Raw genomic sequence first — 18971 nt, 5'->3', positions numbered from 1 at the left:
ATCGTGAAGACAATCAAATGCCGCTGTAGACCGCCGTCTGGCTTGTAAATGAAGCCTTTCCAACACAGAAAGGTTTTTTTTTACATATGTAGGCAACTTCTGACAAGCTACCAATGGTCGCATTCTGTGCAGGGCGTTTCTTTTGAGGACCATTGAGATTGCAGGTGTGATGCCACCTGTGTTGCAGCTAAATGGTCATTGTGAAGTCTTGCACAGCCAGTGATTCCCTCATTAGCATTCAGGCTTGTCTCAGAGATACACGAGTGGACGTGTGTATAGATGACTGAGTAGAAGCATGTGAAACCTTCCGCCGTTAAATACTGATGTAGGCAAACTGTACTCCTAGTGATCGTGTCAGTGTTTTTTAACTGAAGATTATACCATCGTAATCTTATACAGTTCTTGTGAAGCAATCCCCCCTTGGTACAGGTTGTCTGCAGTTACTGGGTTCCATTAAGTGTCAAAATAATCTTGCTGAATTCCTCGCTGCTGGTGAACAACAATCTGATGTTAGTGTCAGAAGCGTGGAGATAATTTGTTGATCCTTCTTCAAACTAAGTAGAGTCGATAAAATCATCTATCATTTTCAAAGTTGGAAACTTCCAGGGTTAAACTGCGAATGTCAGTATGCTGATTCCGCATGTGTCGGTCTTGTAAGATAGTTTGCATTCCCCAAATGTATTGAAGGAAGGGATGTGTTGATGTTGATACTTTGTATGGAAAATTGTAGATAAGTTGTCCAACGTTGAGATGATACAGCTGGTGGTGAACATTTTCATGAATGGGAGCATTCACCCAGTATGCATCTTCTTCATTCGACGGACCTGTTGCAGCTGTTGAATCGTCACGCAAGGTGACTGTTGTTGATGATTGATGGTGATTCGCAGAAGCATCCGATGGACTGAGTGTAGACGTTCAGGGTTTTAAATTGCTCCTCAAAACAGGGAGTCCTGGGGACTCATGGCATATTTTTTTTGGAGTCCCATTTCCTATTTTGGGAGTCCATCAAACTCAGTTATCAGTTGATAATGATTTTGTTATAAAATAGTAACTTTCAATGTTATTAGAATAATGATTGGAAACAGAACATAGTAATCAGTATCATATAGCAGTATTACATGACACCACATCACCTTTCGGTACTGTATGTTATTCAGGTTGAACTACATAATAAGACTAGAGAAATTGACAGTGACAATACATTCAACACTGTAGCCTGGAAAAACGGCCTAGATGTCATGAGTCTCCCAACACACACCACAGGCCAGTAAACCGGTCTGACAGTTGTCGCATCAACCTGCTATCAAATCAATCGCTTTTCACAATGTCAGAAAACACTTACTAAATTTCAAATGACTACATTATCAACAGGGTTAAAATTTTTTTTTTTTTTAAAATATATTTTCTGAATAAAATTGATCTTCTACACTTATCCTGACTCATGCTTAATTGCTTCCTCTCCTCTTCCTTGCCAAGGTAGTGGAATAACTGAAATCCCTTGAAGTTCCCTTCTAAAAGAAGCGGACATAAAATTCACACTCACCCATGAGTTACCTCCCCTCCCATGCACATGGTCAGCTGATCGGCCATAATACTCACTCTCTCCTATAATCGCCCAACATGAGAATATGAGAATTCAGCCTATCTGAGAGGGACGGCTGGGAGGGGTTTTGTCATGAGTCAGGATAAGTATAAATTATCAACTATATTTAGAAAATTACATATTTTTCCTTATCCTGACACATACTTAATTGCTTACAGAAACCGATGGAAACGGCGGTGGGTCAGACCACGCTGGATTCTGCTGGCTGTTCAAAATCACATCCAATAATTTCACCCCACTAACGGGAACTTGTAACAGCAATAATTCAGTCCTGTCCTTTATAATATTCATTGTAGATTCTGGGGGGGATCACATCCAGTCAAACTTGTCTTCCATAGACGACCTCGTCGACTGGAATGTGATGACATAAAAAGTAACTAGTGTCCTGCTAGTTTCTGATGCAACTAAATGTCAAGATATAGCAATCGAGACTAGTTGCGATCCCTCTTCATGTACAAGTATCTTCATCACAAGTACAGGGTCATAATCACTCATGTTAGTCTGCTTAAGACGTGTGCGTGGACTTTCCACCATTATACTCCGCAGAGTGTCTGGCTTCCAAAAGACACGTGATAAAACGGGTGTGTTCAGGGAACTGTTAGTCGCTGAGAAACGACTGAGATGAATGCCAGAGACGTCCTCCGTGGCTATGTCTCATAGGTAGTGTTTGGCAAACACCATGTTTGACTTCCAAAAGTAGCCCTCCATTATAGCTGACAGCGAGCAATTCCCATGTAGCGCTAGTGTAGAGGTCAAGGCTCTGGCTTCATGTGGATTGGAGGCTTGCGGAGATTCCAATCCTGCTACTTTAGAGGCTCTCAATATAACAGCTCTGATCCACACTGAGACAGTGTTGCGGGATACTTCTGTAAGTGTCTCAGTAGATATAGGGATAATGAATGAATGAAACATTGCCTTCTAGACTTGGTACTTGCAATGCATATCTTCAATGCTCTGACTGGACATAATGATAAATCTTGAGTATCATGGGGTCTGGGAACTGAAGATAGTGCCGGTATGTGGTATTGTCTATCCGCTTGACCTGGCAGTTGATAAAACCCCATCGTAGACCCGGATGAGCTCTCTGCTGATGACTTGCATCAAAGCTCATGTGGTTGAAGTCTAGAGCATGAATTTCTGACATTAGTGCAGCTGAATCCAAGGCAAGTAAAAACAGCGTGTTTTGAGTTAGCAGTTCAAATGTGACATAAATATTCTGCTATCTGCGAATATGTTGTCTTCATCACCGTGAAGCCTTTCCCTTTCTTCTTGGCGTATGTCTTCCACTTGTCATCATAAAGGGTGCGAGTGGATTTCCGTAAGGCTAAGGTAGCTGCTTTTGCTGCTCTCAACGAGTATCCTCTGTGTTTTAAACAGATTTTGATATGTTCCACACGTGAAGTCGGAATGCAGATGGGTTCCTGTTTCGTGTGGGGATGGACGAGACTTTCCCAATCTGGTAGTTGTAGTGTTGGTTGTCCTAGCTCCTCTATGAGTGTTGGAAACCAGTGTCTCGTTAGCCAGTAAGGCTCGACCAAAGTCAGTTATAGCCTCTTGGTCTGTTTTATTTTCTCGATGACTTTTGGTAGCATCACTGAAAAGGGAAACGCGAATGCATTTTAGTCCTTTCCCTGGGATGCTGAGAGTGTCTGTTGCCCAGGCTAATGGATCTGGTGCCTGTGATACAAAGGTTGTAGTCTGTTTGTGGAACCTTGTTGCAAATAAGTCTTTTTGCGGCGATCCAAATGTCTTGCTGATTGTAAAACGCCTCTCGAAGAAGCATCCACTTTGTTGGTGATGGATGAAGAGGACGAGTTACGGCAAATGCCATGATGTTGCAGATCCTGGTATGTGACATGCTTTTATTTGGAGATTCAGACTGTCGACCATGTCGAAAAGTTGAAACAACAGGTGCAGTAGATATGGCAATCTCACTTACCTTAGTTAATTTAAGTAGAAAGCCCCTGTTGAGTTGTCTGTGTGGATCATCAGTAGCTTGTCTCTCAGTGTTGTCGACTAGTGATGAATAGCATGAATCACCACTTTCATCTCCAACTGGTTGATGGGAAGAGTTCGATCTTCCATCTTTCAGATTCCTCCTGCAATGTCATTGTTTAGATCGGCACCCCATCTTTGGATAGACGTGTCTACTTAGAGATGGTTGTTGAATGCTGACTGTAACGTATAAGTTCCTGCGCAGACATTTGACTGGCGAGTTCCCCATAGCGGGTGTGGTTTCAAGTTGTCTAGCATCATAAACCAGTCAAGACATGAAACCGTGACTCAGAAATCGCCATCACAGACATAGTTGTAGGCGTCATCTTCTGGTCTGTGAAGACGTGAGCAGACCGAGTAGACATTGACACTGTCGTAATGATAGCAGAGAGAGTAGAACTTGTTCTAACATTAACTTGAACTTTGACCCACCAATTTTCTGGGACAACGGTGTATTTCCATGTAGCGATGAATCAAATCCCGAGGAATTTAGATTCATATTCCATCCGTGCTGAGTTAGTAGTTGATAGTGAAGTTCAACTGTAGACTAAGTTGACTTCTCTCATGAAGAACTTGTATGCCGTGAAGATACGTCAATCTTCGTTTCCAGATCATCAATACCATTCATTATGAGCGTGTTGACATTTGCAGGAAGTCCATTTATAGCTGACCGCCTGTCCAATCAGAAGCTGTCATTCATTGCTGCAATCCTTGTGATAGGCTATGTCGAGTCTGCTGTTAGAAGACCTCTATGCTGCCTGACAAATCAAATGAAGCTGTAAACTGTTAATCTAGTGTGTTATCGACATCTTTCCAGCATTGAAAGTCACCGACAACTTCCTGATACTGGAACAATAATATCACTTTCTGCACAGGGCGTTCTTTCTCAAAGACCAATCAAATTGTAGATGTAACGCCACCAGTTTTCTTTGCAGGGCGTTGTTTCTCGGGGACCAATCACATTGTAGACGTGATGTCACTGGCGTAGCAGACAACTGATCATCGTGAAATCTCTTTCAAACAGTGATACTCTTGGTAGCATTTAGGTTTGTCTGCAACCATGCTGTTTGGCGAGCATGCTTCTAGATGAGTAAAGCACGCAAAAAAACTTCTGTCGCTTGAAGCTGAGGTAGACAAAATGTCTTCCAGGCAGATGTGTCAGAATTTTTCCCCGAAGATAATACCGTCATCACTTGTGTTCAGAGGCGTAGTTTGCAGTGGTAGGTTGTAGTCGTCTCGAAAAATCTTCGTGACATATTCATCGTTGAGAATTCCCCAATTCTTCCAGTAGAGTTGAAGACATTCACCCTCTGGAGACGGTTGTATGGGAACTGCTGAGGGTGGAAAACTCTAGTTGTTCCAACCCTGATCTTCAATGTTTACCTCCTGGACACTCCGGTATTAAACTTCTATCGCTCTCTGGACTCTTTAGTGTAACACTGACTTGTCTGCTTGAGCACCGTTGTCAAGAAGACAATGGACTTGATCATCATGACTTGTCTGAAGTCTTGGCCGATAATCCTTACTACCTCTTCAATCTTGTCGAGGACGTAGATTCAGTCCAGCAGTTGTTGAGACGAGGTGTTTGGACGTAAACTGCTGATCCTTCTTCTAACTAACTAACTGAAGGATCATTCACTCTTCCTCGTTCGCAGCATGGCTGAACTTGAGATGAGAGTCTTATTGACGGCTCTAAATCGAGCCTGTCCGAAAAAGGTGTGTCTTACAGAGGTGTCTCTCTGATGGAGGGCTCCATATGGTGAAGAGGGAAGCGACGATCATTGAAAGGTTGCAAAGGTTGTTGTTGAAACTTGGTTGCTGACTTGAATGCTGGGCTCGTTGGAGTCCTTGGATGGTGAAACTAAGTCCAGACTATTCATGATTCATGATGTGACTTCCAAATCAGAGACAAGAACTTCCTTCGGAGAAGACAATCAGTAATATATGTCTTCATCCTTCCGTGAGTGCAACTCATTCGATGGATGTCAACGTCTGAAGGGGACAACAAGTACTGAGGGAGCCTTCGACAAGCTGGGGAGACTGCTGAAGATCTTCTCCGTTGACGAGAAGACCTGTGAGTGCACTCACCCACATGAGCGTAGTGTCAATAACCAAGCACGATATGTCCACCTAGTTCCATAATATGTGTATAATAGGTCAATAGCGAAACTGTACCCCAAACTTTTGTCCGAATGTGCAAGTTTTCGTTTACAAGCACGATAGCCATTGCTGTAACATGATTGCCTGCCATGGGTCATGTGCACAATTCTGACCAATCACGATCCTTATAGCAAACTGCGGGCAATAAGCATCGTTAGAAACCAATACTTATCCAATAAAATCACTTCTTACAACAGCAAAAATACTCCTGGCAACTGTGCAGTGATATTGCAATGTTACTCATACAAAGCTTTGAAAACTGAGGTATTTCCCGTTGTTGCATCACATTAGCAAGTGGAAAGTCACTGAATTAGGGAAAAAGACAAACATACGTATTATTTGAGAAATCTTTTGTAAAATAATTTTCAAATATTGGGTCCATAAGGACCCTCAAGATAAAGTTTAGGAGTCCTTCAAAAGCAAATAAGCATGAGTCAGGATAAGGAAATATATGTGAACAAGCATTGTCACTAAGGTGACATAATCCCCCGCCGCATATTATCAAATCAAACATAAAAAGAAATGAAAGTGAAGGTCAAAGTTTAAAATGAAGTAAAATGTCAACAAAAACATTACTCTCCAACTTTCTTGAAATCTTGCACTGTAGTAAATCAATCACAAAAATATTCTGAAGAGTCACTTTGACCATGACCAGTGTATGAAACTCCTATAAAATAGTCGCAGTGACCTTGAAAATTAACTGAAATCAACCAAAATCGACTGGATCCTGCACCTTCCCTAGATACAGCTTGGTGTTGAAAATGAAGAAAATCCAGTGAATGGTTCTTGAGATATCTCGCTGACAAGGTCTTGATGACAAGGACTGACACAGCCAAATAATATATCCACCACTTCACGCTAAACACGTGGCAAGGGATAATTACACAAGTTAAACTTTGAACATGACATCTCCATATTTTTAACTCTATGACCAAGTATACACCTATATACACGAATATACGCAGACTTGTATGTCGAATAGTATAAGCAACATACAACTATTGAAAGCCATACACACCTGGTTTTGAAGAGCAGGATCTGCCTTCGTTTCTCCCTCTTCTCCTGCGAACGTTCTTTCAACTGGCTCCTGAACACCTCAGCCAGCTTCGGGTCTAACTTTATCATCTCAGAGTCACTGAGGTCAGACTCACTCTGAAACATGAACAAAGGGTTCTCAAAATAAGATTCCTTCTGCTAAGTGTCTTATTATTTTTTATTGGGCAAAGTATACTGACATTTTTTCTTACTTTTGTCATTCATCTGCCACAGCATTACAGATGAACCACAGTAAAACTACAGGGCAGCGTGTTCGTCAGTTCCTCTTCCGGAATATTAATGAATGAGATGTTCTATAGCTAATGTCTAGTCATATCAATGCAGTTTTAGACTGGTTAAGTGTTGAATGGACAAATCACTTCTGAATTCAATATTCATAGCTGATCTGGAGATGTGTTATTATGCAACAATAAGCCACTTCACACATCACAACCTGCGCAAGGCACAGCAATTGGGAAGACCTACCTCTTCTTCATCCTCATCTTCGTCATTTCCTACAGCGGCCTTCCCCAGCGCAACTTTCAATGTCTCCCGCAACGCCTCATCCACTGAGACTTCAGGCTCCTCATCTGTACTGCTTTCCTCCTCGCTGTCCTCATCGCTGCTCTCCTCATTGTTGTCATCTGTTGTCATGTTGTCATCTGTCACAGAATCAGCGTCCATCTCCGCTGGAATTGAGATCATGGTTTCCGTGAGATGGGAGTGTAATCCCAGCAGCACAATCAATGAACTTAGTTTCACATCGCTTTTAGCAATATTCCTCTGTATGTGTGTGCGCGCGTGCATGTGTGCAAGCGTAGAACACCATATGGGCAGGCACGAGTCATGCAGTCAAAAATCAAACCATCCCTCTGGATCTAACCCTAATATATGCATATTGACAATCTAAGGTGAGCAAATCAAACAATAACCAAATGTATTCAAAAAATAAAACCATAAAACTCCTGTGGGCAATAACGAGACACAACCATAACATATACCATTCATACCACAATTATATGCGTAAGTGAGTGTGTGTTTATTTTTTTGCCACACTGAGAAATATTCTAGGTATATGGTTATAGAACAAATACCAGACAACATTAATCATTTATGTCTGGACCAACAACATGCAACAGAGGAAGATCACCTCATCCCGGTTTGTTTGGTACAGTTCTGTATTGGATACTCAAACCAAAATCCAACCAAATTCTCAAAGCTGGAGCAATTACAGTGATGGAAAACTCACCATCATTCTCAAAGGTCAACAAATCCTCTTCTTCATCGATACTTTTACTTGGCTGCAGTGCCTGCAAGGTCAAGGTCAGGGTCATTATCAGATATGCTATCAGTTGAAAATGTGTCCGAGTTGTTGATCCATGGTGAGAAAACTGGGGTTAAAATGCAAAGGAATCTTGACTTTGAACCTACAATCATCAGCATACAGTTGCTCTAAAGTGACCTTTGAGCTAAAGTCATAGTATACTCTCATACAGAATCACACTTATTGCAGCATACAGATCAGTTAGTGCAAATGGGCCCAGTTTTTTCACTAATAATAAACAGATTATTAGAAGCTCCTTACAGTGATGATGATGCTGAGAGCTTCCCTTGTCAGATTGCTCTGTAGTGCAGTAAAGACAGTGTTAGCGATGATGCGAGTCAGGTTTGACCTCTGTGACATCATATTGACCAGAACCTCGGTGACGACCTCCATCCATGCAGGCTCTGAAATAACAACACACCTTCATTTACGTATACATGCATTGTCAATTTCATCGCAACTGCAATATGATGTGTCAGTCATGTCAATGAGCTTGATCTCCCGATCCCATCTGTCACCTTTTCTTCACAACAAGCATGTGTTGCTGCAGACTAGTTCTAGTACTGATCTCAACAAGTTCATGCTCAATACTTCATGTGAGAATACAATACCATATATCTACTAATCCACTAACCACGACACCCATTAGGTCACGCCTACAACCAGCATAAGCTGCCAGGGACAAGTTGTAGGTTGTCACCCACATAGGAGCTGTCTTGAGAGTAACAAGAAAAAAACGAACACAAAAAACATGTAAAATGGCCCCAACAAAGTAGAGCTCGAGTGAGTGCTTATGGTGTTTAGACCAGTATTTCTTTAGTGTCACACAATGTCCGCTTAAAGTGGGAGAAAAGTAAATCATGAGACAAGTTTTAGAGTAAACCACTTTGTTAAAGATCACATATACTCTAGGGCATCAAAATGCATAAATCACTCATTGACATCGTTATAAATGAAATCCCATCATTAAAACTGCTCATTTCGATCTTTAATTACCTTAAATCGACCTTTTTGACAACAGTGCACAATTCTCAACCGCAAACAAAAGTTCAACCAATCAGAGCGGCGCGTCTCCGTGATGTAATTGTAGGTATAGATATGAGGGTCTATGCACAATTGATCTACATTTGAGGGGTAAACTATTTCGTTTACAGGTTTGTACAAGCCTGAAATCGCAACAGCTCTTGTGAAAAATGAAAGCTATATGTTCTCACAATCTACTATCATTTAGTTTTGTCTCCTGCCTTGCTAGTTTCCGAGTTACAACCCTTGTTTTCATTTACGATCCTGTCAAAATCACTTGGTGTCACAAGGTATAATTTGTGTTATGTGGTATAAACCTACACGTTATTTGTCATCATTCACTCACTTAATGATTTTATAACAGGTATAATTAGTGGGAACACCACTTAGATTACCCAACAAAGGTCCCAATTTGGCATTTCTTGTGTCTGGATTGATCAAAGGATTAACCGATAAAACGCTGACTGATAGATTACTTTTATGCTGATTTAATTGGGGATTTGTCAAAGGATCGTGTTTATGTATGTACATTTACTAATCTACCGATATACTGAATACACTCTGTCGTGTCTATGTAAAAAAAAACACCCTTCTTTCAAAGGATTAACCCCCAATACATTGGTTGATCATTATTGGCTAACTAAATTACTTTTTTAAAAGAATGACCCATCTTATGCAATTAGTCGCCAGGTGTTTTATCTTGGGTGACCAATGAGACTATACAGCAATGTGAAAAACCTGAAACGATATATCACGTTTTTGTGTACTAGACTATTAAAAGACACACCACTTTGGAAATCTGTAGGTGAACACTCATTTTTGTGAATATTGATGGATACATTCCTCGAACAAGGTAATAGTCCGAAATTGCACCTATACCTTTAATTTGTTTTAATTATAATATTTGCATTTTGTTTTTATTAAGTTGTCGTAGCTTTCAACAGAATCATTGTTTCCATCATGAAGTGTAATGATACAGACTACATACACTAGGGCGTGCGTGACAATTATGATTCACATAGGAAAACTATAAAATGTCTACATATCACATTCCTGTTATACAATCGCAGATCGCTTCTTTTTGTTAAGTTTCAAAATGCATACAAGTATGACTATAAAGGAATTAGTAATAAAGTAATTAGGATTATGAGACCAAAATATAAAGACATATTTTGACAAGTGTCTACATACTGGTGAGTGAACGTTCCAAACAAAGTAAATTTAGCAAGAGAAGAAATTTATCATGCAGTATTTTCACTGAGACCCCCAACCTCGCTTATGTTATGGTGGCCATGATTCAAATACATATTTAACTACTAGTAGAAAGTAGTTTTGATTTTCTAACTTGATGAAAAGAAACCATAATCTCAATAATTCAAATGGACTTTAGTCCGTGACTTCACGATTTTCAAAAATGGCGGCGCCCTTTTCGAGGATGAATGCTATTTAAGTTTGTTTTCACAGACATACAAAATCAAAATAACTTTTCACTAGTAGTAAAATATGTATTTTATTGATGGACATTGGGATTTTACATGATATTGCTTCCGAGGAAGAAAGTCTTATATTCATGCAAAATCCTTTTGATCTGCAAAGTGTAGTATGCAGTCTTGATTTTATAAACTCGATGAAACTTGAACTCCATTTTCTATCCTGGAAGCTTGGTAGGGGGCGAACCAACCGATTTAGTATACACCACAGGCATCCACAACGGTCGCTTTGCACACACATTTCCAATGGAACTCTGTGCATAGAAACACAATCACCCGACCCCAAGGAGCAATTGACGGCAACACAACAATTCCGCATGTCTTTGGTGACGTCGAGAAATCAGCAAAATGACGAGCTTCCTACACATTTTCTACACAACTAACTGAAAATCGTTCCTTCTATGACATCACTGCAGGGCTCTGGAGACAGAGTTACGTAACCTGTCTGTGGTTTTGTTTGCAGGCGATAGAGAAGCAGAAAACTTTTTAGCAACTTTTAAGCGCTTGGTATTAATTAACAAGTTTTTTTTAAAAAAGAATGGTGTTCTGTTTATGACTAACCAGAAGTCTTTCATCTGCAGTGATAAAAAGAGTACCAAAAAACTGAGTTTATTCGTTCTTTAAAGCAGGGTTTTAACCCACATTCTGGTATGCCTATTAGGTGCAGCACTGGGCCCAGAAATGACGACTCATCCAGATATGCCTGAAGTGAGACCATTCATCACGTCCGCAACAGTGCAATTACATCACATTGTTTCACAGGCCATTATGACATCATTAGTTTTCATGACATCAGGATCAAACATCTCTGTTCTCTAGCAACTGAAACTGGTTAAATAAATACTGGTTATTACTATTACAAACCAAAATACAGAAAGAAAACTTCTGGACAATACACAGAATCAGACATCTGATATAGACACGGTATCCAAAAATACATGGTTGGTTTGTTGTTTAATGCCACCCTCAGCAATATTCCAGCTATATAGCAGCAGTCTGGAAGTAATCGAGTCTGGACAATCCAGCAGTCAACAGCATGAGCAACAATCTGCGCAACTGGGAAAGGATATTTTCTCAAACAAGTCAGCAAGACTGACTACATTTCGTGTTAGTTGCCTCTCATGACGAGCATGGGTTACTGAAGACAAACACTTACCCGGAAGTTTACAGGTGCCAAAGAGACAAGTTGAGAATGTCTCCTCAGAGTCACCATTATCATGCTTGACCTTCTTCTTCTGTGTGGCCTTCTCGTAACATACACAAAGATCCTGGAACAACATGAAATAGCAGAGGAGCCGAGATAAGAATGTGTGATCAATATGCCATCTTTCTGTTCAATGCTTAATACTACAACGAGCAACACTTAAGCTTTAGCATGATATATGATGTGGACTTGTATAAAGGCTTAGACTGGTAAATCCCACGACTGATACCATATGCATTTTGACACAACTGGGTTACAATGACATTCGACAAACTGGTTAGCTAGACTGACCAACTACTTTAATCAGGCACCATTTCAACCAGCTGAAGATTCCAACCTACATCTCTATAGAAAAGATATGTTAAATGTTGTGTTATGATCTATTAGGTTGGTAACGAGATGTTTGGTATTTTGATGTTTTACAGACTCCCTGTACCTACCTCCATGACTGAAACGACGCTCTCAGGCTCGGAGAAGAGAGACAGGCCAACATATGTGAAGAGCAAAAGAAAGGCATCATGGTGGGAGATGACCTTCTCTTTCTTCCTCTGTTGCTGGAGAGTCAACAACCAACAATGCCACTACACACAAGGTACTGCTGTATTCCAACAAGCAACACATAAACTTAGTCTCAGTACTTTTCGATACACTGCACTAGTGAGTCTAACAAAACTTTTGAGCGACCTGTGAATCACCAATCAAATGCAAGAAGGCCGAACGGATTTAATCACTCAGACAATGGCTACAGTTTGGGGTTTGGCGCGACTTAAAAAATTTGCTAGTTACCGACAATAAACGAAAATCTGCGTAAAAGACAGGTATTTGACCTGCAGTATACATGCTTAGACCTTGCTGATGACAAGGTTACCCTAAGGTAATATTTCAGCAAGCTGACATCCTTGAATATTGACAAAAACGCTATTTTCAGCAACTGTTTACTCACTGTTGACAGTATTGTAGGGTACTCCATGTCCATCACCTGGTAGCGATTGTATGGGGAAAATAGCATTCAGAAGTACAAACCTTTGCAAATGTCTAACTTCGCGATATGGTAAGCTGTGTTCTGTTTGGTCAATCTCAAAGGTTACCTGACACAACCTCTTACCAGGTTTTCTAAGACAGTAGTGGAGTGTAACGAGAAGTACTGAGACTAAGTTTACTTAGACTGAGCTGTATTCAACACATATTTAAGAAATACAACATGCCATCATGTAGTGTAATAAGTACATTTTTTTGCCCTGGAGTTAAAGCAAAGGGGGAAAAAAGCATCCTAAGCATGCATTGCCACAAACACACTTTGGCCTAAGAACTTATTGGGCTAAGCACATTTGGCCTAAGTGAGCATTGACCTAAACACATTTTGGCAAAGGCGTCTTTTGGCATAAGCACTCCTTGGATTCTTACTTGCTGGAATGAGGATTCCTTGTTAGAAGGTAGAAAAGAATTGTTTGACACTAATATGGCCATTTCCCCTACCACTAAAGAAGAATGAGATACTTATAACATATTTTCTACTTTCTAATTTTTGGTCAAATATATGATGCCTGAAACGGCTGGCGTCTGCATAATCCCCATTATCTTACCTCAAACACATATGTTGTTTCCAGATTCGCTCTATGCTATCATTTTCAATGTACCCCACTTACAAACCAGTATGTTGTAATGTAAGTCACTGCCAGTCCATTTGATACTTCATGGTTCTACTTCTTTATCTTGAATAACACAGAATCATGCATGGTGCATGGAAACTACCAAATGCAAAACCATGAGAGGGAGATAACTCTTCCTATTTCGTGTGTGTTGCCTCGCATTCCAATAAATACATTCTGACAAAACTTTCGAGTTTAGTTTTACGCCGCACTCAGCAATATTACATCTATATGGTGGCGGTCTGTAAATTATCGAGTCTGGATCAGACAATCCAGTGATCAAAAACATGAGCATCGATCTGCACAATTGGGAACCGATGACGTGTTAACCAAGTCAGAGAACCTGTCCACCCGATCCCGTTAGTCGCCTCTTTCGACTAGCATAATCACTTTTTATGGCAAGCATGGGTTGCTGAAGGCCTAGTCTACCCTGGGACCTTCATGGGTCCCTGTGAAAATTAAACTGGGGAATTACACCACAACAGTTTTACTCAGACAGTACCTACAGTAAAAACCGCAAGATTCGAATCGTTCAATTCACACGGGTTGGCTGAAGAGTTCGATCCAATACCCATGCTTCAAACAGTTCAAAATTAACATTGAGGTGTTCGGTCAGATATATGAGTTGGTCCCATGGGTTGATGTACCCTTAATGTTTGTTTATGGTCCCCTTGCCCCACTCATGAACAGTGAACAACTTACAAAGTTCCCCATTCCACATTGTGGCGGAGGACAGTTACAGTTTATTAATGAGAGATGAAAACTCAGAGGGGTACAAAGACATGAAATATTGACAGAAGTATTCAACCTACTTTCTTCTCAATCTGTGCTGTCATCTCCACCACTTGATCCCAAACCTTCAGAATCTGCAACAACAGCAACAGCAGCATGTAACATTCATACACCCCAGGCAACATTTTCCTGACAAATAACTCGTCAACAAAGAATCTGAACTACTAACTGTTGACTGGTTACCATATTCAATGTTCGGCATTTGATCACTGGTGCATATTTGTACTGGTGAATAGTTTATGCAGGTAGAATCCAGAGTTACCTTTTCCTGACGACCAGTCTCCAGCTGGAGAGTCACCGAGTCGGGGGACTTGATAAGAGTCTGAAAGGAAACAATAGTGAAGTCAGCACAACACTGGAATTGCACATAGGGTGGGTAAGTGGGTGGGAGAGAGAGTGAGAGTGATTTGCTATTTATGTCTAATCATGAACAATAGCAGTGTCAGGTGTATCTGTCAAAAATACACTGTTAGTATAACCAATGAATTCAAAGCTCAGAATCAGCTGATGCAAAGCGTACTCACATCTGTGTACTTGACCACATCATGGACAAGTCCAACATAGGACCGGAAGTGCTCAGTTTTGCTGCATTTTTCTGTAACAAAGCAACACACAGTTACATGACTGCACCAACACTAAGTACCACATTCCAGATTCAGACCAAGACAAGCATTAAGTGACACATGTGGGTGCCGTCATCAAGAAAACTTATACAAACCTGTAGAGGTTATGAATTCTTTGAAGAATGTCCTCCTTGGGGTACATATATAGCATTAAAATGTCCATTTAAAAATGCCTACGACAGTTGTAACAATATTGAATAAATATTTTACAAAACAAAAAACTCGTTTTTGTCTTGTGAGACCACCCCTACAGGGCCCCCACCCGGGCCCCTTAACAGCCAAGAGCAGGTAACTCTCGCCGTGTACCTCATACCTCACTTTTCATGCTGAGATTGTCAGACAGAATGTGGGGAGGCGGGTGGCCGTACCCCAAGGAGGACATTCTTCAAAGAATTCATAACCTCTACAGGTTTGTATAATTCTTTTTCAGAAGAAGTCCTCCTTGGCGTACATATATAGCATAAGACAGACTCCCAACGAACGTGAGTCGGGAGCGGCATTCTGTCTGCTGATGTGTACCCTACACACACTCTCATACACTGCCGAAGCTGCGAGAGATAGAGAAATACACTTACCCAATCACCAAGCCGCTGATGTCAATCAGGCGGGGGCGTGGCAACATAGGGCCGAAAGAGCCAATCGACAATAACCCAGGAAAGGTGATGGACATATGACCACACCTCATGCCATTCACTGTAAATATTCCCCCAAACCAGCGAAGTAGTGCCGGGAATAACAGTGCAAGGGTAAATATGAGCGTATGTTGACGCTAATAGTGAAAAAACCGTCTAGAGGTAGTTTCTCTTTGTGTTTTTTTTTTTTTTTTTATATATATATATATATATAAAAACACCACCACCAGGGGATATCCGTCACCAATATAACAAGAAATGTTTCGTGAAAACCCACCACCAGGAACATTTCATGATAAACAAAGTCGAGATCTCAGACGCTCATTCAGCTAGGGGAATCACGACTCTGCCCACTGGTGAGAACTGTATGGCCAAACCGAGCACGTTCCCGTGAATGTTTGTCCAGTTGGTAGTGACGGATAAACGTGCTCGGTCGGCTCCAAATAGCCGCAGAGCAGATCTCCTCAATGGGCAGAGCCGCGGCATAAGCCTGTGACGTAGCCACTGCCCTAACAGAATGAGCCTTTAACCCATTAGGGATAGGTAACCCTTTATGAGTATATGCCATACAAATGGCAGAGACAAGCCACCTAGATATGGTTTGCTTGTTCGCCGGCAGACCAGCTCTTCCCCCGGCATAACAACAAAACAACTGGTTATCTTTTCGGATATCAGCAGTTCGTTTGATATAAGCCCTAAGGGTCTTACGGACATCTAAGACGTGAGCACGTCGAAGAGAGGTACCGGGCGAGGGAGGCTGCATGAGCTTAGGGAGCTCGATAGGCGCTGTAACATGAAAAGCGCCTGCGATCCCTCTCACGGTAAGAATCCGGCAGTCTAATACTGACCCTGTCTTTGTGAAAGACGGTCAAAGCAGGATCCGCTGACATTGCATGAATGTCACCTACCCGCCTGCCAGACGTTACCGCCACAAGAAAGGCAGCCCTCCACGTTAACAGCTGGAGAGAAAGAGACGATAGCTCGTGAAAAAGAGGACCGGACAACCAGTCAAGAAAGACTGACAAGTCCCACGGGGGACTAATCCGCCGGACAGTCGGACGGATCCTATCCACACCCGCTAAAAAACGCTGAACAAGAGGGTGCTGCCCCAAGAGAGCACCGTCAACAGGAATATGGAATGCCGAAATGGCCGTGGAATAGCCCCGGATAGTAGAGGCGGCTAGGCCTGACTCTAACCGGGACTGCAAAAATTCCAGTACTTCAACTAGAGTTGAAGAAAAGGGATCAAGAATCCCCCTGTTGACACACCAGCGCGCATAACAGGCCCATCTATCCTCATATTGAACGTTTGTCGAATCCCTCCGCGAAGCCAGAATTGTGTCTGCAACTGGTGCAGAAATTCCGCTCGCTTGGAGGCGATTCCTGACAGTGGCCAGGCCACCCACTGAATCCTGGGATTCGGGTGCGGCGCTCCGTTCTGGGATAGTAAGTCCGGTCGAAAGGGTAAAAGGACAGGAGGCAATGCCAGAAACCTCATCACTACTGGAAACCAGCTTTGAGACGACCAAAGAGGAGCAAGAAGCACTAACAGTCGAGCTGGTTGGGTGGCAAGCTGCGAGAGGACCCTGGGAATCAGCGGCAGAGGTGGGAACGCCCACAATACCCTGTCCGTCCAATCGAGCTGGAAAGCGTCCTAAGCGATGGCTCTCGGATCCGGTATCCGAGAACAAAACACCGGAATCTGGTTCGTCCCCCCAGAGGCAAACAGATCCACCTGGAACGATCCGAACAACCGGGAGATAATCCCGAATATCTCCCGATGCAACATCCACTCGTGAGGAGCTAGGACACGTCGAGAGAGCGCGTCTGCTCGAACATTGTCCACCCCGGGGAGATACACGGGACACACCCGAACATTGAACCGGTCGCACCACTGTAGAAAGTGCCACGCCTCCTCTAGGAGGGACGGAGAAACCGTACCGCCCTGTTTCAGGATATAGGTCATTGCCGTCTGGTTGTCCATCTCTAGACATACCACACAGCCTTGAACCGTCTCCCGAAAGTGTTGGAACACTAGCCGGACAGCTCTCAATTCGAGCACATTGATGTGCAGGCGCGTTTCGTGCCATAACCATAGGCCCGAAACTGAATGGGCGCCCAGCACGCCACCCCACCCTGTGAGGGAAGCGTCCGTCTGAATTGAAAGGGTTGGTGAGGGAGCGTCCAGGGGTAACCCCCTGGATAGATTCCCTACCACTGTCCACCACCGTAAATGAGGAAGGAGCCACTCCGGAGTGAGGAGAATCATCTCGTAACTCCTGCCGTGGGACCACATTCGCGCCAAGGCGTACTGAATGGGTCGCATCCTCAACCGCGCCCTCCAAACAACGTCCACCGTCGCTGCCATGTTGCCTAGCAACTGGGGCCAAACCCGAGCCGAAGCCGAGGGGGACTCGAGGAATTGCATAACAACTCTCTGAACTTTGGAGATCCGATCCGGCGACAGGGAGACTATGCCTCTCGCTGTGTCGAACCGTGCGCCTAAGAAGATCAGATCCTGTGTAGGAACTAGGTCTGACTTCTTGAGATTGATAATCCAGCCCAACCTGGTGAGAATACACATTATGGCGAATGTTGCGTCTCGACTCAAGTGAGCGGCAAGTGCTCGTATAAGCCAATCGTCCAGGTACGGGTGACAACACCTGCCCTGTGACCTGGCCACTTGCGCTGGGATTAACATAAGCTTGGTGAATACCCTCGGAGCCGTAGCGATGCCGAAGGGAAGCACCCGAAACTGATAGCATACCCCGTCGAAGGAGAACCGCAGGTACTTCCTGAACTCGGGATGCATCGGAACATGCAGGTACGCATCCTTGAGGTCGATGGACGTAAGCCAGTCGCCTCTTTCTACAGATGAGATCACTGACCGTAGTGTCTCCATCTTGAATGACGGTACCTGCAGCATAGTGTTCAGCCGTTTGAGATTGAGAATCGGTCTGAACCCTCCGTCCTTTTTGGTGACCAGGAAATAAGTGGAGTAAAATCCCTCTTGTTCCTGGCCCCCTGGAACCACCTCGATGGCCGCCTTGTCCAGTAAAGACTGAACCTCGGCGCGGAGAACCTCGGCTTTCTCCGGAACTACCGGCACAGGAGTGCGCCGAATTCCGGAAAAGGGAGGCGGGTCTCTCTTCCATAGTGGTAAGTGGCCGTCCCTGAATGTGGATAGGACCCAGGGGGTTGGAGGTTACCTTTTCCCAATCCGACAGGAAGTGGGAAAGGCGGCCACCCACAGGAAGGTTTGGCAGAAGGCAATGAATGCCCGACGTCGGCAGTGCTCCGACTGCTTGATTCGGGATCACTTGCAAGGGCTCCGGAGGATGACTTACTGGGAAGCCGGGGCCGACTTCCCTTTCCTCGGAAAAGGATGCTGGGGCGCCGCAGCCTTGCCCTTGCCCCTACCCTTACCCTTACCCTTCCGCG

The 18971-nt window shown here is 43.1% G+C and overlaps 1 protein-coding gene across 2 annotated transcripts in view; it reads right to left on the bottom strand.

The window, feature by feature from the left end:
* LOC137256261 (uncharacterized) overlaps positions 1-18971 on the bottom strand; it is a 43211-nt gene that overhangs the window by 9048 nt on the left and 15192 nt on the right. Inside the window, exons 15-23 of one of the 2 annotated variants that reach the window (XM_067793996.1) lie at positions 14800-14870; positions 14538-14597; positions 14296-14349; positions 12275-12388; positions 11787-11898; positions 8379-8521; positions 8043-8103; positions 7280-7482; positions 6777-6910 (exon numbers count right to left, since the gene is read on the bottom strand). In XM_067793996.1, coding sequence (XP_067650097.1) covers positions 6777-6910; positions 7280-7482; positions 8043-8103; positions 8379-8521; positions 11787-11898; positions 12275-12388; positions 14296-14349; positions 14538-14597; positions 14800-14870 — 952 coding nt within the window. The remainder of the gene's footprint in view (positions 1-6776; positions 6911-7279; positions 7483-8042; positions 8104-8378; positions 8522-11786; positions 11899-12274; positions 12389-14295; positions 14350-14537; positions 14598-14799; positions 14871-18971) is intronic. The other variant, XM_067794002.1, reaches the window with a different exon arrangement.

This window comes from Haliotis asinina, chromosome 1 (assembly GCF_037392515.1).
Source record: "Haliotis asinina isolate JCU_RB_2024 chromosome 1, JCU_Hal_asi_v2, whole genome shotgun sequence".
NCBI lineage: Eukaryota > Metazoa > Mollusca > Gastropoda > Lepetellida > Haliotidae > Haliotis > Haliotis asinina.
Note: the sequence above shows the minus strand (reverse complement) of the source record. Positions and strands in the feature narration are given on the sequence as shown.